The following is a 24,101-nucleotide window of genomic DNA, read 5'->3' on the forward strand; positions in this document are numbered from 1 at the left end:
GGGAGAGAGGGAGATTGCTGCTATGTCAGGGAGTCTCCTGCAGAATGCAGAGGGGAGGTAACTATGATGTAACAGTGTAATGTGGGCTAGGTGACATGAGGGAGATTGCTAGACTAATGAGGGAGAGAGGGAGATTGCTGCTATTTCAGGGAGTCTCCTGCAGAATGCAGGAGGAGAGGTAACTATGATGTACAGTAACAGTGTAATGTGGGCTGGGAGACATGAGGGAGATTGCTAGACTAATGAGGGAGAGAGGGAGATTGCTGCTATGTCGGGGAGTCTCCTGCAGAATGCAGGAGGGTAGGCAACTATGAAATGAGATACAGTAGATATACTAGGCTACATGAACATTGTAATTCTGTTAAAGAGCATACACGGTGCAATATGAACTGCCGATATGGACGGTATAATCCAAATCAGTAGAAAACATATTACGTATCGCACCATGGGCCTGATTCTGGTTCACTTGCAAAAGCAAATTCTCTCTCTAATGGACAAAACCCGTATGTGCACTGCAGGTGGGGCAGATGTAACACGTGCAGAGAGAGAGTTAGATTTGGGTGGGGTTTGTTTATATTGTAAAGGTAAAAATAAAGCAGCCAGTATTTACCCTGCACAGAAACAAAATAACTCACCTAAATCTAACTCTCTCTGCACATGTTACATCTGCCCCCCTGCAGTGCACATGGTTTAGCCCATTAGAGAGAGAATTTGCTTTTGCAAGTGAACCAGAATCAGGCCCCATGTGTATCCAGCTTATGATGCCCCCACAGGGTCATTACTGCAAAAAGAAAAAAAAGACTATGCAGGCAGCCAGTGCCAGCACTAACCAATTTCAAGCCAAGATTTTGGTTCATGCCCCCTAGCACCACTGCCAGTTCTGCCTCTGATCTAGCACCCCTCTCCCAGCAAAGAACCCATTACCAGCAGCACAGATCACGTCAACTACCAGCATCACCCGTCACCCCTCCCCCACAGCAATCCTCATCTACAGAGTTATAAATGGACATTATGGTTCCCTGTGCCAGCAACACTCCATTCTTTTAAATAAGGACAGGGTGAACCAAAGGTCTGTGCCCCCAGAAGGTGGTATGGCCATAGAATAGTACCAAATCAGATAATGTCAGACAGTACAACAACCGTATTCACATTACATCACATGCAGTGCCCCTCATTCATGTTACGGCACACAGTAGTACCCCTTTACCTTATACATTTTTTGCCTGTCCTATTCCATGCCGCTGCCTGCTGTGAAGGTGAGCGGGCCCTAGGCTTGGAATGCAATCACAAATTCCCCAGGCATTTCCCTAGTTTGCCTATGCCTAGGGCTGGCTCTGCAGGCAGCACAATTTTACCTAGAAAGTATACAATCTATAGCCCAATATAATCAAAATCGCACAGTGTGTATAATCAATATTTGTGGTTCTGGCCTCTGGGAAGTTCAAGGAAAACTGCATATTCAAAGTCAGCCATAGCCAAAATCGCACCATGTGTATGCACCTTAAGACTAGCAATATACTTGTGCAACCGCAAATCTTAATGTCAACTTGATGGGTCCTGATGGGCAGCTACAATGATCTACTGGAAGCAACCATTATCTTTTCCTTCCCATTGCAAACAGTGTATCCAGGCCATAGAGGACAAGTTACAGAAAGACCACAGCAAAAGACAAAGTAATGCAGTACAGGTTGAGTATCCCTTATCCGAAATACTCAGGACCATGCACTCGCACAACGCACCCCTGGGACCGGTGATGCCGCTGAAGAGGATCCTAAAGGCCGCTGTCGACATCGGGGGGGCGAAGTATGAAAAAATGGGGAAAAGGAAACCAAAATATTCTGGGAAAAAAACACGGTTTTCGTAATATTTTGGTTTTTGGATAAGGGATACCGTCCTGTAGTAGCAGTAGTGCACAGCGTCATTTTAAGAGGAGGGGGCCCGTGTGCAGCCTCCTCAGCCTGGGCCCCCTCTCTCTGCCGGAAGCAGCTCTGTTTGTAGTAGGATCTGAGCACTGGAGCGATCAGACTCTACTGCGAATGCGTAAATCTCTGGAAAAATGGTGCGGTGGGCATTTTTTTCTGCGATTCTGCTGCCAGCATGGAGTCTGAGCACTAGAGCACTCCGACTCCACTACGCATGTGCAGATCGCTGAAAAATGGCCACTGTGCCAATCTTTCCGGCAATCTCGGCAGCTTTCCTTCCACCACAGCTGGACTCCGTTGGGCAAGTATAAAAAAAGATGGGTCTCAGAGACACCGCACCCATTATTAAGGCGCTACTTCTAGTGCAGCATAGCGCTGGTCAGGGCCGAATCATCCTAGGTCAGGCATGTCCAAACTGCAGCCCTCCAACTGTTGTGAAACTACACATCCCAGCATGCCTTGCAATCATTTTAGCATTCCCGAATAGCAAAACTGTGGCAAGGCATGCTGGGATGTGTAGTTTCACAACATCTGGAGGGCCATAGTTTGGACATGCCTGTCCTAGGTCATATGTGCAATTTAAAAAAAAAAAAAAAAAAAAAAAAAGGGCTCCAAAATCACTATGTTGCTTGGGCCCTAAGGGGCTTAATCAGGCCCTAGCCATTACAGTTCATTTTTAAACAGTTTAAAGAAGAAAAATCCATAACAAGTTTGGGCCAGTCTGCAGTTGAATTCATCTGCTACTTAAACATATTTAAAGAATTCCATCTAAAACTAAAAAAAATCTGCAACATTTGCTAGAGTTATTAAGGTATTTGTGAACTATTGTGTCTGATATATTCCCACTGAAAGGCTCTATCCCCGATAATGAACCTTCACCTCCTCTTATATGGCCTACACCAGGGGTAGCCAACTCCAGTCCTCGAGAGCTACCAACAGTGCACATTTTCCATGTTTCCTCACAGAATCACAAGTGAAGTAATTAGCTCCACCTGTGGATCTTTTAAAATGTGTCAGTGAGTAATGAGTACAGCTGTGCACCTGCGAGGGGAGCTGGAAAATGTGCACTGTTGTTAGCTCTCGAGGACTGGAGTTGGCAACCCCTGGCCTACACACATGCCGATATTAAGGCATTTTCTAAGCGATTTTGCTTAGTTTGGCAAAGTCGCTTAGCAAATGCCCTCACCTCGGTGTATGTGTGGGGGCTGTATCGGCAGCCGTGCGCGTCCCCGCGAGTCTTTATCGCTGGCCGAGATTGATGGACAGTGTCCATCAATCTCGGCATCGGCAGTGTTCTCCCACCGGAGAACACTGGCGCTGTCTGCTCGCTTAGCACACAGAGCTGACAGCTCGCTCTGTGTGTGGGCTGTCAGCTCTGTGTGCTATGCGATAGCGGCGCAGCACAGCCCGACCTAGCATAGCTAGGTAGCCCTGCACACATTGGCATGTGTGTAGGGCCCGTTACAGTGGACATGACAATTAAAATATTTCAGGATCTGCATCAGCTCCGACACCTCACCTCAAACACACCTGTGGGTTTATTCTAGTTCATTCTTTCTGACAAAATCCTTCTTAGATGGACAAAACCATGTGCACTGCAGGGGGGCAGATGTAACATGTGCAGATAGAATTAGATTTGGGTGAGTTATTTTGTTTCTGTGCAGGGAAAATACTGACGGCTTTATTTTACACTGCAATATAGATCTCACTTTGAAGAAAAACCCCACCCAAATCTAATTCTCTCTGCACAAGTTACATCTGCCCCACCCGCAGTGCACATGGTTTTGTCCATCTAAGAAGGATTTTGTCAGAAAGAATGAACTAGAATAACCCCCCTGGTGAGTTAACCTGTTCAAAATGGCCATGGACCCTAATTATTTTTACGCACTGCAACACTCCAAGTATACGCTCCTATTTGTGCATTCCAATGTTATAATACACTTGTCGCTTTTTTTTTTTTTTTTTTTATTGAATTTTCAATAATAAACAGTTATAATATACAATATACATAGCATACCGGAGTGCAAGTAGTGACAGTAAATATAACTGTTATATACTGTAGCAAAGCATATCTCAATAAATGTCACAAAATAATTTAGTAAGTAACCAGAAAGGGGGTGGGGGAGGGGAAACACAAGAGGGAGAGAAGGATTGTTTTTTTTTTTTTTTTTTTTGTTAAATAATATTCTGTTAAGTTTTAGTTCATTTCAATAAAAGCTATGGTTTTAATGACTCATCTCAAATTAAAGAGCTGCTGCACTCTGTTGCCTTATTTTAAAAAGGGCAATAAGAGGGACAAAAAGATCCTTCCTAACTTTACAGACTGCTACTTAATTGTCCCAGTTTGTCTCTTGGCTAGATAATTTTATTTTGGGAGCCTTGTTTTGTGTTCTACATGAGCAAATGGAGCCCTCATAAACTCCTCAGAAGTTCCTCATCATTGGTAAGAAATCAAGTTTCTTGCCCACATCTTTAATGAAGCTACTGAGGAACAATTCCCAAACATTTACGGAAGGGTAAGACTATGTTAGATTCCATTGGGAGGGAATAATAGTTCTTTAAAGTGGATGGGCATGGTATTTGACTTAGTGATGAATTATACCGCTTGGGTCAAGTCTACCATGCTGGTCATATTAAAACTTTTCAATAACTAACAATATAATTTAATGTTCTTTGTTGCTTTGTAGTGATACAGGTTGAGTATCCCGTATCCGGGCATCCCGTATCGGAATTATTCCAAAAACCGTGGAATCATTTTTTTTTTTACCCCCCTAACCCTTTTATTTTATACTTTCCAAGTCCCCCGGCATCCACGTCAGGCCTTCAGCATCCTCTCCGTCATCTCCAATGGTCCCAGGAGTGCATTGCGCAAGTGTGTGCGCACGCTGGTGACGTCACCGGCACGCCTTGGAACTCGCACAATGCACTCCTGGGACCACTGGAGAAATCCCTTATCCAGAATGCTCGTGGTCCCAAGCATTTCGGATAAGGGATACTCAACCTGTACATTCATTTAAGACGTGCTCTAGGCTTTGTGCTATGATGGACCCTATTACCTGTAGTAATCAGGATAAACGGTTCTCAGTTCATGGACAGCTCACAGCCTGTATGACGGAGGCCTGTATGCAGAGCAAATTGTCTTCAGGTAGGAGCTAGGATGACCAAAAGATAGTGTTCAAGCTAGCACCCGCCATCTTTGAAAACCCATGCAATTCCTCTTCCCTGCCAGGGGTGTCGCTGTCTGCTGTAGTGCTTCTAGCTTAGTGTGGTCTGTGTATCAGCACTGATATTGCAAACCAGACCTGTGCTAGAAACACCACAGCCGACAGCGACACCTCAGGTAGGGAAGAGGAACTGCATGGGTTTTCAAAGATGGCGGGTGCTAGAATGAATGCTAAAAAGGTCAAATGACCAGCTGGATCCAGCTACTCCAGTATAATCATACATGGTTTATTTACATATTTACACCCAAAACTGGATCTCCACGTTAAAAGGTGAATTTATACGTTAAAAATTATATTACAGGGGAAACATACAGTTTGTGTGATGACATTTTAGAAATTAATTGTGCACGCAAACCCTACATGACACACGTTGTATACTACTGTATCTAATATTGTATATTATCCACAGACATACAAATCAAAGTCATTATTAATGTTTGTGCCTTATACAGGTGCTTTGACTAGAAAATAATGCAATCTGTTCTGTACTTCTTAAGATTGTTGAAATCCTAATATAAAAAAAAAAAATGTCGATGACAGATTTGCTTTAATGGCAAGGTTACTCCAGCCTCGCCTGGTGCCTCTTACAACAAAGAGCAGAGGATACTCCCCCTGGTCTCAATAGGCAGCTTCATTCATGAGATGCAAATGTTTAATCTTGCATACAGAATGCCATCTGCCACACCTGCAGCCCCGTGCCAGGAAGACAATGCAGGAATACTATGCTTTCTGGGAGTCATGGTTCCCCGTCGTAGCTCCTGAAGGATGGCAAAAAAATGTATTGCTTACAGTAAACATGATGTAAAAATAGAAATGGGCAACTTTAATTTTGAAAATAATATGTAATTATTAAAAAAAATACATATATGGCAATTTCTAAGACGGTGCCACAAATACTTTACCGTTTGAAGTGAGTTTAGCAGTTGCAATAAAAATGAACAAAAAAACTGCTAATTGTGCCATTTCCAGGTGTCTGAAGTCTTCCTTCAGCTTTTGTATCGTTGTAGCACTTTTTCTTTAAAGACTGGAACTAATTAGAAGCTCCTGTGGACAGCAACAATTATACCCCATTCCCACTGCTGCAAAAACCCGGGTTCAGATCAATATATTGTACCCCTAATCCATTGTTCAATGAATCGTCTCATTGGAAATACTGCATGTCCAATGGGGTGATTCCGAAGCGGTGCAGTTCCGTGCATCATGTATTTTTAAAAAAATGACTTCTTCCAGCATACTGTTGTGTATGATGGGTGCAGAGGGTCGTTACATTGCATCACCCTGTTGGAAGGTGTGTATACCAGATTTTAGCACAACTTGCCAATTGGTGGGTGTTTCAAAAGGGAAACAGTATACCAAATAATAATGCTCAATCCTAAGAGGTATATAGAATATTCTGTAGCAAGATACAATCCTGCACAAAGTATCAGTCTGCAACGGAAGTCATGTCCCTGGGTAACGACTGACCTACCAAGCTAACGTAAAATGTCTCCACTTCAGTATAAGGATCATGTATTATGCTTACTTGGGCCAACTCAGATGCAGACGGAATGGCTAGTGCTGCTGCTTCCTTGATAGAGCTGTACGGTAATGCAGCAGCAGGCTACTATTACATGCAGACACCTCCTGCTGCAGTAGTGATCCGTCCTGCATACCAGGATTTTTGTTTTTCGGAATGAAAGTCATATCATTGATTTCGCAAATTGAAACAGAATTATAGGACCACCAGGAAAGTAAAGAGCAGGAGACGTTGTATTGCAGCTGTGAAATGCTTTGATGGTATTGATCCACTGTATCCAAATAGGTCACATGTACCAACACCACGCCGGCTATGGCAATATCCCATTGGATTTGCAGCACATGCAATGGGCCGATTCAATGACTAACAGCAGTGTACAACCGATTGGCCATACACACTAAACTATAAATATGTAGATTCTGCAAAAGTTCCAATACAGTACAATACAACATTATTTATTTATGAACAGTTTCTTATTTAGCGCACACATATTCTGCAGCACTTTACAGAGTATAGTCGAACATTCACATCAGTCCCTGCCCCAGTGGGGCTTACAATCTATATTCCCTACCACATGTACACGCACACAGACATTCTAGGGTTAACTTTGTTGGGAGCCAATTAGCCTACCAGTATATTTTTGGATTGTGGGAGGAAACCGGAGTACCCGGAGGAAACCCACCCAAGTATGAGGAGAATATCCAAACTCTGCACAGTTAGGGCCATGGTGGGAATAGAACCCATGACATCAGCGCTGTGAGGCAGTAATGCTAACCATTACACCATCCGTACTGCCCCGTATATATAACACATGGTGGGAATAGAACCCATGACCTCAGTGCTGTGAGGCAGTAATGTAACCATTACACCATCCGTACTGCCCCGTATATATAAACACATGGTGGGAATAGAACCCATGACCTCAGCGCTGTGAGGAAGTAATGCTAACCATTACACCATCTGTACTGCCCCGTATATATAACACATGGTGGGGATAGAACCCATGACCTCAGTGCTGTGAGGCAGTAATGCTAACCATCCGTACTGCCCCGTATATATAACACATGGTGGGATTCGACCACATGTCCTTAGTGCTGTGAGGCAGTAATATAACTATTACACCATCCGTACTGCCCCGTATATATATATAACACAGGGTGGGGATAGAACCCATGACCTCAGTGCTGTGAGGCAGTAATGCTAACCATTACACCATCCGTACTGCCCCGTATATATAACACATGGTGGTGATAGAACCCATGACCTTAGTGCTGTGAGGCAGTAATGCTAACCATCACACCATCCGTACTGCCCCGTATATATAACACATGGTGGTGATAGAACCCATGACCTTAGTGCTGTGAGGCAGTAATGCTAACCATTACACCATCCGTACTGCCCCGTATATATAACACATGGTGAGGATAGAACCCATGACCTTAGTGCTGTGAGGCAGCAATGTAACCATTACACCATCCGTACTGCCCCGTATATATAACACATGGTGGGGATAGAACCCATGACCTCAGCACTGTGAGGCAGTAATGTAACCATTACACCGTCCGTACTGCCCCGTATATATAACACATGGTGGGGATAGAACCCATGACCTCAGCGCTGTGAGGCAGTAATATAACCATTACACCGTGTGTACTGCCCCGTATATATAACACATGGTGGGGATAGAACCCATGACCTCAGCGCTGTGAGGCAGTAATGTAACCATTACACCATCCGTACTGACATCATATAGTAAGGGGCAGCATCTGGTGAACTTGCGAGGCTGCGAAATTCACAGGCTTGCGAGTCAACCCGAATAAGGTCCTAAGTATATATTCCGCCACTACCAAGCTTTTATCCACTGGACAACAGAAAAAAAAATGTGAATAAGTGTTACATTACATTATGTCCTAGCGAACATTTCCTAATAAACATTCATCCAGCTGTTACCTCATTTTTATTTTACAAAAAAAAAAAAAAAAACCAGATACATATGTATGATTATTGGGTTACTTGCATTCAGCATAACGCCCATCCTTGGATAGTTCATTGAATGCTATTCTTGGTACTACATTAAATACAAGTTTAAAATTGCAGCCCACTAGAATCCTTCCTACATAGCAACCATAGCAGCTGCACTGTGCGAGACCTCTGCACGTCATCAATTCATATGGGGAAGGGAGTGAGAAGCGATGCAAGGGAGCAGCGCATATAGACAAATGGGATTCAGTCCGAGAACTCTGCACCGCATCTGTGATCGCTACGAAATACAAGTTAAAATTAGACAGAACAACCATCAGTGTTCCTTGACCTTTATAGCCTGTGCAGTAAATGGCATGAAAAATGAAATTTCAATGTGTACTTCTGCTAAGGCCTCCAGACATACCCAGAGCAAATTCCGGGATAATACAAGAGGCACAAGACTTCCAAGTAGGAATCTTAAGGTTAATAGCATGACTGGGGAATAGCTTTATATCACCATCTGACTCTTTGCAGAACAGTAACTGGTTATTTATACTGAGATGTATACGGAACGCTATCTCCCGAAATGTGTGCCCCGGGCATCATCGGCACCATGAACTGTGGCTGCACTATGTGTTCTAGAACTTCTGTACGACAATGGTCAGGGCAAAGGCGAGGCTATAAGGATAATTACATAGTACAGCCATCTTCCCCCCAAAAGCACAATACTACACACAAACAGCATTAGAAGATCTTTTGGTACTCGTGTAATATCTAGGTGCCCGATTTTTTCATCGGGTCGGAAAAATCGGGTCGATCGCATCGCATGCGACCAAATTGCATGCGATGGACCCAATTTTTACATTGGGTCCAACGTTAAATGCCCCCCAGACCCCATTGTTAATTGTATAACCACCCTGATGGTTAATTATGTGAAATGCCCCACCCTCATTGTTAAAGCCACGCCACGATTAACGCCAACCCGAAGCGTAGAGAGCGAAGCGAGCCCGCGAGGGGCGGCGGTACGCGTCCTCCGACCTTTTCATACCCCCACTATCCACGTTCGCATGGAGTTGATCTTATATAGTGTGGCGAGTGCAGCGAGCCACCGAGCCCGAAGCGTGGCAATCCCTGCGAGGGGGATGCGGAATACGAGCCCGAAGCATGGTGAGCGCAGCAAGCCCCGCGAGGGGATGCGGAATACATGTTAAGTAATCCGAGTCCGCTCGCCACGCTTCAGGTTCATATGTCGCGTCCGCTCGCCACACTTCGGGCTCGGTGGCTCGCTGCGCTCGCCACACTATATAAAATCAACTCCATGCAAACATGGATAGTGGGGGTAAGAAAAGGTCAGAGGACGCGTACTGCTGCGCGCGCCACGCTTTGGGTTGGCGTTGTTCCTGGCGTGGTGTTAACAATGGGGGGGGGGGGCATTTCACATAATTAACCATCAGGGTGGTTATACAATTAAAAATGGGGTCTGGGGCCATTTAACATTGGATCCAATGAAAAAATTGGGTCGATCGCATCTGATTGCATGCCTTAAGTTAAGGCATGCAATTAAAAAATCGGGCGCCCAGATATTACACAAGTACCTATATTTTAAGCCTGGGTCATGTATGAGCAGACTATTAAATGTTACTCACACAAGGTGCAATGCAGAAATAGGGTCACCACAGCCACACAATCGCATTGCTTCATGTGCATTTATATTATAACCATTGAACAGAATTTGTCTCTGGCCAAAAAAAAAAACCTATTCCAAAACAACAGGCTGAAGGTGGACATACATTGGATCGACACACCTGAAGGTTGACATGTCAATAGGTCGACACATGCATTAGGTGGACATGGGCTAGGTCAACAGGGGGGTTTCACAGTATTTTATCCAGGGTGTCGCTAAAGTCACTAACAAAGTGCACGATGGCTAATGGAAATTAGAAAAACCCCATGTTGACCTTTTGACCGTCGACCTAGCCCATATAGACCTAATGCATGTGTCGACCGAGTGACCTTGATGCATGTTGACCTTCAGTGGACAACCTTTTTTTTGTCGACTGACTGTTTTCCGTACCCCACTAAGCTATGCACAAACAGAAGATAAGAGAGTAGTGTGATATTTAACAAAGGGCCTTGAGAAGGCCGGGCCAACCCGTGGCTCTCCAGCTGTTGTGAAACTACACATCCCAGCATGCCCTGCCACAGTATTGATGTTAGGGACTGCTAAAACGGTGGCAGGGCATGCTGGGATGTGTAGTTTCACAACAACAACTGGAGAGCCACAGGTTGGCCCGGCCTAACCCCATGAGTCCGGCAGCCATGGCACTCCTGAAACGGCACCATCCATTTGGGGTTAATGAGATAATATATAATCGCTGCACCTAGCTTGTGGATTTACCATGCAGTGAATGGAAACAGAAGCCTGCATTTCCCTACATTACAGATTCCCTGGGCAATCTGCAGGAAATGTCAATAAGCAGCAGGTACTGAAGCCAGCATATCGGCATTGCCTCCATCCCTGGAACATGTTTATAGTAACCCCAAACTCTGCAGCTGACCAGCAAACCAAGGCTGGGTACACACCTAAAGATGTATCTGTCCAATCTGTCTGGTTGGAACAAAAAACTGATGATGTAAAGGAAACAATTACAATGGACCATTTTCTCCTAAGCCATTTAAATCGAACAGATTTGTCCAAATAATCATTTTTGCCCATTTTCCAGTATTTGGGAGGAAATGGTTTATGGTCATATGTTTTCTGTCATTACCAGATTGGACAGATAAATCTGTAGGTGTGTACACAGCTTAAGCTACGTAAGGGTACCATAGCAGTCTCCGATGCTGGGCGTAGGGACCAAGCCCCATTAGTTCACACTTTAAGCCTTAATACTGCTCATATAATAGTTTTTCTTCGAATTATACAGTGTAATGATCGCAACGGCAAACAATAAGCACAACAGTAACACAGTGGATCTAATCACAGTATCTTAGCCTTTAATTGTGTGATATAACACAGTCTTTGTCGGGGTACATCGGTGACGTTTTTACAGTGACTAACAAATACAGAAACTCACAACTTTACCATTAGCGGCCTGTATAATATACCCTATTATGTCATTCACTATAGCACATGCTATCGGGGCATTGCAAAATAATTCAACATTTAAGCTGACCCTGCCCAGGCTATTACCCAATCAGACAGCGGATTATGCTTTGAGCTACCATTGTACAGCATCTAGTTACCACCTTAATATGTCTATTACTTAACACTAGAATTCAAATATTGCCGTGGCTCAGTCACAAAACATGACATTGAGGTTGCTTGAAGCTCCAACCCAACTGCATAGACTGGGATGTTAGGTTGGTATACACGGAGTGCCGTACACATCTATATGCAGTATTTACAGGCCTACTGATCAGAGCTGAAGAAAGGATACAAAGATTTTGCTGCCAACAATGAAAATATCGACAGGACAATGTGTTAGTGATGTGGTGTAAACTGTTTCAGTTTCATAATCGTAAACATGATAGTAAAGCAGGTGCTGACAGTTACCATGCTTTAATTCACATTACCACAACACATACTTGCCTACTTTTGAAAACTAGTTTCAGGGAGATTATAGATGGTAGTAGAATTTTGCACAGCGGGGCGTGTCATGCTCCACCCAAAGGGCGTGTCTAGTTCCATATATGGAGAGATTGTGAAAAGAGATTGTGAACGTGACAAATAGAAGCGTGGGTGTGTAATTTAAAATGATTTATATCCAAAAGTAGATGAGCCCCAAAGCAGTTAGTAAGAGCTACAATACTTGGTAATGTGCTGGGAAATGGTGCTGATGATTCAATGTAAATGTATCTGTCTCTCATTCCTTCCCCCCCCCAAACTGTAACAGTGTAATGTGGGCTAGGGGACATGAGGGAGATTGCTAGACTAATGAGGGAGAGAGGGAGATTGCTGCTATGTCAGGGAGTCTCCTGCAGAATGCAGGAGGGGAGGTAACTATGGTGTAACAGTGTAATGTGGGCTAGGTGAAATGAGGGAGATTGGTAGACTAATGAGGGAGAGAGGGAGATTGCTGCTATGTCAGGGAGTCTCCTGCAGAATGCAGGAGGGGAGGTAACTATGATGTAACAGTGTAATGTGCGCTAGGTGACATGAGGGAGATTGCTGGACTAATGAGGGAGAGAGGGAGATTGCTGCTATTTCAGGGAGTCTCCTGCAGAATGCAGGAAGGGAGGTAACTATGATGTAACAGTGTAATGTGGGCTAGGTGACATGAGGGAGATTGCTAGACTAATGAGGGGAGAGAGGGAGATTGCTGCTATGTCAGGGAGTCTCCTGCAGAATGTAGGAGGGGAGGTAACTATGATGTAACAGTGTAATGTGGGCTAGGTGACATGAGGGAGATTGCTAGACTAATGAGGGAGAGAGGGAGATTGCTGCTATTTCAGGGAGTCTCCTGCAGAATGCAGGAGGGGAGGTAACTATGGTGTAACAGTGTAATGTGGGCTAGGTGACATGAGGGAGATTGCTAGACTAATGATGGAGAGAGAGCGATTGCTGCTATGTCAGGGAGTCTCCTGCAGAATGCAGGAGGGGAGGTAACTATGCCACAACGTCTGCTGTGAAGGTCTGTACATGTATGGCCTCCACAACAAGGACAGCGCAATAGTGAGCATGCAGCGTGTTTAATGCAGTGGTCACTAGCATGTTCTTGATGCTTGAAGGCTCCTTGCAATGTACCAGGAGAGCTTATATATGATCTTTGCATTATACAGATAAACACAAATGCCGTCTGCTTTGCACAGCGTCTACCAGGGATCTCTCTGCATCACAAAGCGGTCATACATGTGCTCTCGGCAACCCACAGTGGTCACCAGGACACTCCCTGTATTGTATAGGTGCCACCTGAACACTCTCTGTATTGAACAGCAGTAACCACAGTACTTTCTGTATTGTACTTCTTACCACATTGACTAGGGGTGGCCAATCAGTGGCTCTCGAGCCGCATGTGGCTCTGTTCCTAATGAGATGCATCTTCCGCACCACTGCAGTGTTCCTCCTCTGACTGTGCACTACTTTGCTGTGTGTTGATCTGATGTCATGACATCACGTCATGGGAGGAGCAAGCTGTACACAAGGATTGTCAAAAATCTCACTAATAAAGAAATAAATGACAGCAAAGTGAAAAGGTAATAGAGGTTTTTTTTTTATATTGTGCATTTTCAATGTCGCACGCCCAGCCTAAAACTAAAAACTGAGGTTTGACACAAGTTCATGCTCCTAAAAATGTCAGCTAGGCCACAAACCATTTACAAATGGGGTGTGGTCTTGTGGGAGCTAGACCACGCCCATTTCCTGCATGGTATCGGTTCTTTGTTTTACCACAACACCTTTTTTTGGCTTACTGCCTCTGACTGGTTGGCCACCCCCTGATATATAGAGCACAAAAACTAGTTTGATCTCTATACTATATCGAACTCATTAGAATCAGATGAGGCTGTGTCTGATTGTAGTTTGTGATTGTAAATACCAATGTTTCCTATATTTCATTGGCTAGGATAGCATGCAAGCTTTAGATAAACCACAGTTGGATGACAGAATTTTGGCAGTGCCGTACATTTATACGAGCCTTGGCAATCATTTTTGCGTTGCCCGTCAATACAAGTTTCCAAGCCTCCCACATTTTTTGGAAACCCCAAGATGTTTAAAACACGCTAAAAAAAAAAAAGCCAATATAGACTGTACGTAGAGAGGAAAACTATACAATGCACATGTCAGTAAGATAATTCCAGCAGGCCACCCCAAATGGTCAGGTTCCACGAAGTCATTGTGCATATCATAGGGTTCGGGACTAGCAACAATATTTTACCAGCAACCATTCCTTATTTCCTGGAACTGATTCTGCCTTTCCTACATTTATTAATGCCCTCTAATTCATTCTAGATGTGGAGATGACCTCAGTTTCCACTTCAAAACCTCTTTCTGCATTCGATTGGGACACACGGCTCCAAACCATCTCCATATGTTTAAGCTGTGCTGTTACTCATAATACAAATGAAGGGCACATCTAGAACTTCTCTATTAATGAATGAATTCTATAAAAAAAATAAAAAATAATGAAAATATCTTACAGTCTCCAACAGAACTAGAGATCCAGTGGTTTCTGATTGTCATCCCTAAGCGGGACATTTCCAAACACCCATCATTTGCCCTATTTGTAATCCTTCTTAAATGGGCCCTATGCATGGTGAATACATAGGGCCCATTTAAGAAGGATTACAAATGCAGTGTGATCTTGGCGGAACCTTACCACCCAGGATCGCATTGTAATATGCAATCCTAACGTCCAGATTTATGTCCCTGGGCCCCATGCCCTTCGGTTCTCCTGACTTATACATGATCCACTTCACAGCACGTATACACACATTTAAAGATCTGAACACTTTCATACATAGCTAAAGAGAGAGATAAAGTACCAACCAGCTCCAGGGCTGGGTACACTTTAGAACAACATGATCTGATAGACAATGGGACCTTACATTGTGCAACGAGTACACACTTGCCCGATGCCTGGGACAACAGCATGATGTACAATGCCATTGTGCACGATATCGTCCGGTCAGCCGCGCAGCATGTACACCTGGAGGACATGGCGTGCGATCCGCGATTGCGCACGGTTGGCCCTACACACTTAACAAGATTTGCCCGGGAACGACAGATCAGGCCCATATGGTTAAAGAGTTTATCCACCCCACCAGTCATATTTAAATCACAGTAGAAGCTGATTGGCTGTTAATCTATGACTGTCCAAGGCTTAGTACATAGCCCCTGTATGGAGAACCCAATGTTCACTGGCTCATCCATGGTCACATTGCCTGCCCTTCCCATAAGCAATGCTTTTTTACCATCACCCCATAAGCATTTAAATCAAGAACCGAAATGTCCTTCACATCCCAAAATCCATAATCCTTTCTGTGCACCAATATGGGTGCAGGACCCATGTACAGAATGTAACTCCAGCACACTCCACGGACCCATGCGTCTCCACAATGAATGGGTATCATAGGCCATAATGGGAACATTCTTTATACAATTCATTACATCATTTTTTATATATATATATATATATATATATATATATATATATATGTAATGAACCTCTTGGTACTGTACATGGGTGTCGTGTTCCATGTGCAAGGACCTTTAACCCTTCTACACGTAAAGTAAGGGTCTTTTCTGCATCATCATTGTAATAATAATAATAAATATATAAACAGATAAAGAGATACACACACATATATATATATATATTATGCAGATGACGGACTGTAAGTAGATCATCAATCCCATTCTCTTACCGGAATCGTGGAGAATCTTTAATACATTCTTCGAAATCCACCGTCATGATTGCGGCTCCCGTCCTCAGTGCATTGCAGGCAGGGATGGGGAGACGGGCGCACGGGAGGATGCTGCACTGAGGACTCAGGACACACAGGGACGCTGCATAGGAAACAGATCCCCACAATAGATATCAATCCAGGAGAAGGGCGTGCGGCTATGTCCCGGGAGACGCACCGGTAGGATGCACCGGCGGATTCCAGCTATCAGCGCCGGAGACTATGCTCCCTCCCTGGGATCCAAGCGTGACTCCTACTGCCGGCTACCAGCCCAGCCTGTCACTGCCAGGGAGCGTCTGCAAACTCACTGCACACACAGCCTGTCACCGCCAGGGAGCGTCTGCAAACTCACTGCACACACAGCCTGTCACCGCCAGGGAGCGTCTGCAAACTCACTGCACACACAGCCTGTCACCGCCAGGGAGCGTCTGCAAACTCACTGCACACACAGACTGTCACCGCCAGGGAGCGTCTGCAAACGCTGTACTACACACAGCATGTCAGCGCCAGGGAGCGTCTGCAAACTCTGTATTACACACAGCATGTCAGCGCCAGGGAGCGTCTGCAAAACCTCACCCTCAGCCTGTTATAGTGAGGGAGAGTATGCAAACTCACCGCAGCCTGTCACAGCCAGGGATGTCTGCAAACTCAAGGTGGCCATACACCAGATTTATCTGCAGATCTGTCTGGTTGGAACAAAAACATGGTTATGGATGAGAGCAAATGACAGTTGACCATTTGCTTGGAAATGCTTGAAAACTGACAAACTGTCACTCATCCATAACCATGTTTTTGTTCCAACCAGCCAGATCTGCAGATAAATCTTACTAGTGTATGGGCACCTTAACTCTCTGCCTGTCATAGGCAGCGTCTGCAACATATATGTACACCAGTGGCAAAGCAGGGAGAAGGGGGGGAGGTAAAGTCTGCCATATATAATATACTAGTAAGCCCACTCGAAAAGAGCTAGGGGTCCATCCTATTATGTGATCTTCACAGCACCAGGCGCACTTTACGGGGGGTGCTGAATTCGCTTAAAAGTGTTCGCACCTCCATAGGAATAAAGCAAATTCAGCCCTGCGAAGGGTGCGAGATAGGCTTAATTCGGGTGCCATTTTGAGCGTTTAAACGGCATCTGAACGGCAACTCGCACCCTTTGGCACTAATAGGATCGACCCCTAGTCTGCTACCTTTTGTGTTTGTACGTGATGGCAGTGTTTCGGAGACTCACAGGCACTAGACATAGATATATAGATGCTATACTGTAAAGGGATTTGATTGACAAGGTCGGAGATTCCATACTGGGGGCTATTAAGCTTATTTTGAATACAGCATATATACACACACACACATAGCATACATACATATATACAACATACATACCTGCCAGGGCCGCCAATAGGGGGGTGCGTTTTCATCAGCAACCAGAGATGGTCGCAGATGAAAATGTCACACTGCCGGGAGAAGAGGCAGTGGAAGTCGCTGGTCGGAGGAGCAAGTTCCTCCGACCAGCGACCATTCAGGGGCTGAAAACGGGAGCGCGCACCCCGGCGATCAACGCTGGCAATATGGTCGCTCAGCGACCATTTTGACAGTGATTTTTGCTAGTGTGTACGCACCTATACAGTATGTACCCTATGTAAAGCTAAAATAAGGAGGCGTAAGGATGTTAACCACCTGGGAACACCCTCCCTATTACGTCACCTGCTGCACATTCCTCAAGTCACTATCAAGTTCAGAAACTTTGGCTGAGAGCGTAAGCAGTCCAGTGACACCTAAAATTCTTTGTCCTCCAAGCTCCTGCAATCCATATCACCAACTCCCTCCTCATTAATTCCCTCCTCAATCAGGATGGGAAGTACAGTACTCCTTTAGGCCATCTTACTGGTTACTGGCATGACTGACTCCTTTTCCATCCGGGATTCCTCCTTATCATCCCAGAGAGGAAGTTGCAACACCACTACTTTTATTAAGCAATTGACCATCCAACAGTCCTTTACAAGTATGATGGAGTATGACAGCAGTCATCCTATTGTAACGTGGATTGCTCAGGTCTTGACAGCTGTGTTGGTGTTAGATGTGTATCCAATAGCTGCCATTAGTGCAGTGGGATTTAGACAGTTGATGGAGGTAGTGTGCCTCCAGTACTAATCTAGATTCCACTTCATTAGACAGCTGACCCACGATATAAAGAGAAGTCCGAAAAAGTGTCCTCAGTGTCATGAAAAATGCGGTTGTATCCACTGTCCACTTAACCACGGATGTGGACAAGTGGTACAGGGTAAATTTAGGATTATATGACTGACAGTCCACTGGGCAGATGTATCAAGTTCCCTAGCAACAACAGCAGAAGCACCAGTAGTTGCATCCCAAAAAATGCCAGCTCATTCTAAGGCAGGGTACGCTGTGTATCACCGGTTTCACTAAGAGGCACAACGCTGAGAACCTCTTAGAGAAACTGAGGGAAATCATCGCACAATGGCTTACTGCACTTAAACGCTCCAGTGGATTTGTCGTGTCTGACAATGCCACCAATATTGTGAGGGCATTACAGTTGGGCAAATTCCAGCATTTCCCATGTTTTGCTAACACAAAAAATTTGGCGGTGCAAGATTTCTTGAAAATGACAGGGGCGTGCAGGAGATGCTTTCCGTGGCCCCAAAAATTGTGGGCCTCTTCTGCCATTCTGTGACTGCCTGTTGAACATTGGAACACCAGCAAACCCTCCTGAACCTGCCCCGAAATCACCTTTAACAAGAGGTAGTGATGCGGTGGAACTCAACCCTCTATATGCTTCAGAGGATGGAGGAGCAGCAAAAGGCCATTCAAGCCTACACATCCACCTATGATATATGGTCTTTGGGCCTGAGGACACTACTGTCCTGGCCTTTGGGCCTGAGGACACTACTGCCCTGGCCTCCAGGCCTCAGGTTCCTAATGCCATGGCCTTTGGGCCTAAGGTTCCCAATGGCCTGACCTCCGGGTCTGAGGCTACTATTGCCCTGGCCTTTGGGTCTAAAGTTGTTCCAACCTTTCCTGTGGTGCCTGCATTCTCCGAGGCATTTGAGGTGCCTGTCCTGCCAAAACCATCCGAGACCTCAGCCATACCAACGTCTTAAAAAATTCTGGCCCAGTCAAAGTCTTCCAGGACTCTTGCTTAGTCGAGACTATCCACGGGTTTTGCCCAGTCAAAGCAGTCTAGGATGTTACCCGAGCCACCAGTATGTACATCCATGGAACTTTTAAGTGCTCTTTCCTAGCCTGGAGAACCGAAAATGGACACAAGTTCTTCTTCGATAAAACCATCAAGTGACTCTGTGTTACCCCCTGAACACTCAACTCCTGTATATTTTGATGGAGATCTCCAGCAATAAAGTATCCAAGTTCACCAATATATGTCTATGATGGAGTCAAACCCAGCCTGTGGTATTACTCTAACCAATATAGTTAGATACTTATTTCTGGCCTTCAGAGGTGCAGCCTTGGAATGGGCAAATCCAATCTTGGAATCCAATGATCCCGTGCTCCAGACCTTAAAGACCTTTACTGAAGCTGTTTTTAAAAGATTAGAAAGTTGCTCTAAGCAACGTCGCTATCAAGTTCTTATACCTGGCACCCTGTATGGTTATTTCACAGTTGCCTGACTCCAGTTTCCAGTCGCTACTCTCCATCTGTGACAATTCAGCTCCCAAGCCATCCCCAGCTTCTGCCATCATTGGTACCATTGCCATAGTCCTGCTTCCGTCATCTGGTTCCCCGTCACTTCTAGCGTGCCATCCACTATCCAGATTTGCTCACTACTACCGCTTTATCCACAACCCGGTAGCCAGTTGCCTTAAGTTAGTTCCAGCATCACCAGGATCCTGTTAGGTTGCCAAGTCGGCCTGTTTAAGATATTTATTCACTTCTAGTTGCTGTAATACACCAAGTAGGCTATTCTAAGTTTCCAGTTATCCCCAGGGTTTTCATTAGCCAAGTGGGTATATTTAAGTTCCTGTCACTCCGGTGATCTGCTCCTGTCATTCACTACTCCAGTACATCATTCACAGCATCATATTGATCAACCAACATCCACCATCTGACCACGCCAGTCACGACTGATTCCACAAACCCACCTCATCATGACAACAACAAACAGATTCAGATATTGTATGAGGTGCAACAAGCCCAGATTCAGGGGCAACAAGCTCAGATTCAGCTGCTGCAAGAGGGGTTAAAGGAGCTGTGAAAAGGTGAGAAGAAGTGGGAGAGATTACCGTAGATCTCTCCAGCTGACAACATTGAGGCATTCCATTGCACATTTGAGTGCACCGCCACACATTTAATATGGCCTGCAGAGGAATGGTCTGATTGGTCAGCTTATTTAACAGGGGAGGCTCAGAGATCCTATGTGGATATGACTATGGCATGCTCCTACCCTGGCTATACTTAGCAGTATTGGGGTGACAGGCCCCAGCAAAGTCCAAGAATTTCATGGCCGGAGGCTGGATGCCTCTGAACCTCCAATGATTTAGCTGGCCAAACTAGCCCGGCTGGCTAGGGCCTGGTTACAGGTGGATAAAAACTCTGCATTGCAAATTGTGGAGCTATGTGGGTGTTAGACTACACAGTGCAACAATGGGCCCTGCAGGATGACCCCCACACTTTTGAGGAGTTGGTAGTGGTGAGTGTGCAACACCTGACCCATCGGAAATTAAAGACATGTCAAGATTTGTGCCAATACCAAAGCCCAGAACTCAGATTTTGGTGGTCAAGACAAAGACACTGCCTCCCACTGAAAGTATGAAAGCTGAGGGTCCTCTCTTTCCAAGGGTACAAGAATTTTAAAAATCAGCCCTTGGGAACCAGAGATATCTGACTTCAAATTAGTGGTCCCCAGCCAAGCCTGTTAATTGCGATTCCCAGTCAGATATTTCAGGTTCTGTCTGACTTAGAGTTTTTCTGAAGGTATATTCCAAAAGCTGGGACTCTCCCCCTTTGATAGACACTAGAAGCTTGTCTCTACTGTGCCCAGAACCGGAGATACAGTATCAGCCTTCCAGAAGCTGGTTACTGTTCCAGCTCCACACACCTGGTATGTAGTTTTATATACTCGTTGGCAGATTGCTCTGCCTCCTGAACTCTGATCCCCTAGTCCCCAGTACCATTTGGTAGGTGGAATTCTCTAGTTTTTAATTCCATTAAAATCTAAGAAATCTATTTCCGTGAACTGGAGATATCTGCAGTCAAGCAAGCTGTCCTCCCACCAGAAAATTATGAATAATAAGCCCACTCCACTATACACCCCTCCTCTGCGTATTAAACATCCTCTACCACCCTGGAAGTTATGTATCAGGGCCCCTTCATTCAGCCCAATGCCACCTTCTCCCACCCCATCTCCCACCATCTGTGCAGTAAAGGGGTAATTAGTGGAAATTACTGATCCAGGCCCTACATGCTGAGCGGTTGATATAATACCCCCTACCACCCGCGGGACATCAAAGCTTCCCCCACCCCTACCGCTGGAGGATCGGTAGGGGCCCCAATTGCTGTCTTGCAAGCTCCTGACTTGCAAGCGGATGCCTCTGGGACGGGATTAGGAGCAGTCCCCTCCCAAGAGGTAGATGCAGGGCCGGCACTACCCACTCAGCAGCTCTTGCAAAGCAGGGAGGCGCCATGCTGAAAAGGCGCTGTCTCCCTCCCCGCTCTGCTAAAGCTTCCTCAGCCCTCACTGTCACTGCCTCCTACACGCCGCCCGCAGTGCATGTCTGACAGCGGGTGGCATTATGGAGAGGCTGAACAGCTCCCTGCACCGCGCACACACTTTCCTTCTCCTGCGACCTGCCCCCTCTTCCTCACGGACACTTGCGCTGAGGCATGTAGCGCTGTCTGTGAATGCCTGGATGACATGTCATGTCTGGATCCGCCCCCTACCCATTGCTCCCTGCGCCTGTCAGCTGTCAATCAAATGACAAACAGGCAGCAGCGCCGCCCTTCCTTCCCTCTTCTCAGTGTGCTGTGCCAGTCCTCAACACTCCGCCCCCTCTATCTCTTCCCCTCTTCTTCCATCTCCTCTTTCTCTTTGTAATGGCGTCCTCAGCATCCTGCAATGCGATGTGCGCTCCTGCGGGCATCGCACAGTACAAAAAATGTGCTGCACATACTATTTGTACTGCTTTCGGATCGCATCGCACATACATTGCATACATGCCGTGCGATGCGATCTGGCCCATAACGTATGCGATTCTCACAGCGTGTATGGGCACCTTAAGTGCCTGCATCATTTTGCAGACACAGCACTGAGATGGTGTATGCATACATGTACATGCACCTGAGATCCTCCATAGGATCGCATGTTGCATATGTTCCCACAATTGGGCTGCAGCTTGTTGCAATGGCAATGTGAAAGGGCCAGGGGCGGATTGGGAATTAAAACCAGCCCGGGAAATATCTTGAAGCAGCCCTAATGGGGGAGGGGATTTTTGAGGGGGCGTGAACCTGCACTAAAGGGGCGTGGCATATTACAAGGTCATGCCCCATTTTCACTGCTGTGGGGGCATGGCTAGTGGCTCTCTGAGCTGCTGGCTATGTCCCCAGCTCCTCAGGCTGCAGAATAGGTGCATTCACATCTATTCTGCAGCCTGTGGGGCTGGGGAGATAAAGACAAGGGGGTGACGGGGGTCTCCTAACTGCCCCAGCACCATCCACCCCCCCCTCCACCCTGCCATGAGACACTGAGTATGGGCCACCTCCCTTAAACACATTATGCACCATAACAAGAGGGCCCCTTTTCTATAAAAAAAACTGTACACCTTATGCCACACAGTATGAGCCAACATTCACATTATGACACATGGAGTAAAAAAATAATAACATTATGCAGCACCCTATGAAACAAAAATCACATTATGCCGAAGAGTATGAGCTAAATTTTTATGCAATGGAATGAGAAGACACAGGGTGAGAGGGGGTTGGTGCAGGGTGAGAGGGGTTGGTGATGAAGGGTAAGAAGGGGATGATGAGGGGTGAGAGTAGAGTGGCAAGGTGGAAGAGGATGCAGGGAGGGAGGGGGGACGGAGGGTGGCATACAATGCTGGGAGGGGAGATGCAGGGTGGCTGAGAACGAAGGGAGGGAGGACTTACGCAGGGTGGCACAGGGCACAGAGTGTGAGGGGGCATGGTGGCACAGGATGCAGGGTAGGAGGGTGAACGCAGAGTGGCAGAGGATGCAGGGAGGGGAGTCACAAAGTGGTGGAGGATGCAGGGAGGGGAGACACAGAGAGGAGTTGGTTGCATGGTGGCAGAGGATACAAGGAGGGGGGACGCAGGGTGGCATAGGATGCGGGGTGACAGGGAAGACGCAGAGTGGCACAGGATGTGGGGTGGTGGAGGATTCAGATAGGGAGGGGGGAAACAGGGTAGCAGAGGGAGCAGGGTGGGAGGGGGTATGCAGGGTGGCATATATATATATATATATATATATATATATACACACACACACGGCCATTTTAACTTTGGGCACAGCCGAGGCTGGCCGCGGCTATATTCAATTAGGGCCAGTGGCGTAACTATAAATTTTGCTCCCCCCTTCCAAAAAATGTTCTGGCGCCCCCTCATAATGCCCATTACACTATACGCCACACTTATTATGCCCCTTATACTAAACGCCTCACATCTAATTCCCCTTACACTATACGCCACACACCATAATGCCCATTACACTGTACACCACACACCCTAATGCCCCTTACACAATATGCCACACTGTAATGCACCTTACACTATACGCCACACACCACAATTCCCCTTTGACTATACTCTACAAGCTGTAATGCCAAGTAAACATTATACACACATACATATACAGAGGAACCACAGATTACTGACGGGCCAGAATATAGTGCAGTCCCGTGGTCGTATGCGACGACACCAGGTTTGATGTTCTGCACATCACACCTGATGATATTGCAAGCAGAGACACAGAGACACACACATGGGGAGGGGGAGCTGGCAGAGGCACACACATGGGGAGCTGGCAGAGGCACACACATGGGGAGGGGAGCTGGCAGAGGCACACACATGGGGAGGGGGAGCTGG

The 24,101-nt window shown here is 45.9% G+C and overlaps 1 protein-coding gene across 5 annotated transcripts in view; it reads right to left on the reverse strand.

Moving 5' to 3' along the window:
- ACAP3 (ArfGAP with coiled-coil, ankyrin repeat and PH domains 3) overlaps nt 1–24,101 on the reverse strand; it is a 235,978-nt gene that overhangs the window by 209,462 nt on the left and 2,415 nt on the right. For 3 of the 5 annotated variants that reach the window (XM_083163362.1, XM_083163360.1, XM_083163361.1), the window contains exon 1: nt 15,987–16,335. The exons of 1 other annotated variant lie outside the window; for it this stretch is intronic. In XM_083163362.1, the coding sequence (XP_083019488.1) occupies nt 15,987–16,033 (47 nt within the window). In that variant the 5' untranslated portion in view covers nt 16,034–16,335. Of the gene's footprint in view, nt 1–15,986; nt 16,336–24,101 lie in introns of those variants that run through there. One more of the 5 variants, XM_083163364.1, reaches the window with a different exon arrangement.

Source organism: Crinia signifera, chromosome 19 (assembly GCF_055691185.1).
Source record: "Crinia signifera chromosome 19, ASM5569118v1, whole genome shotgun sequence".
Classification (NCBI taxonomy): Eukaryota; Metazoa; Chordata; class Amphibia; order Anura; family Myobatrachidae; genus Crinia; species Crinia signifera.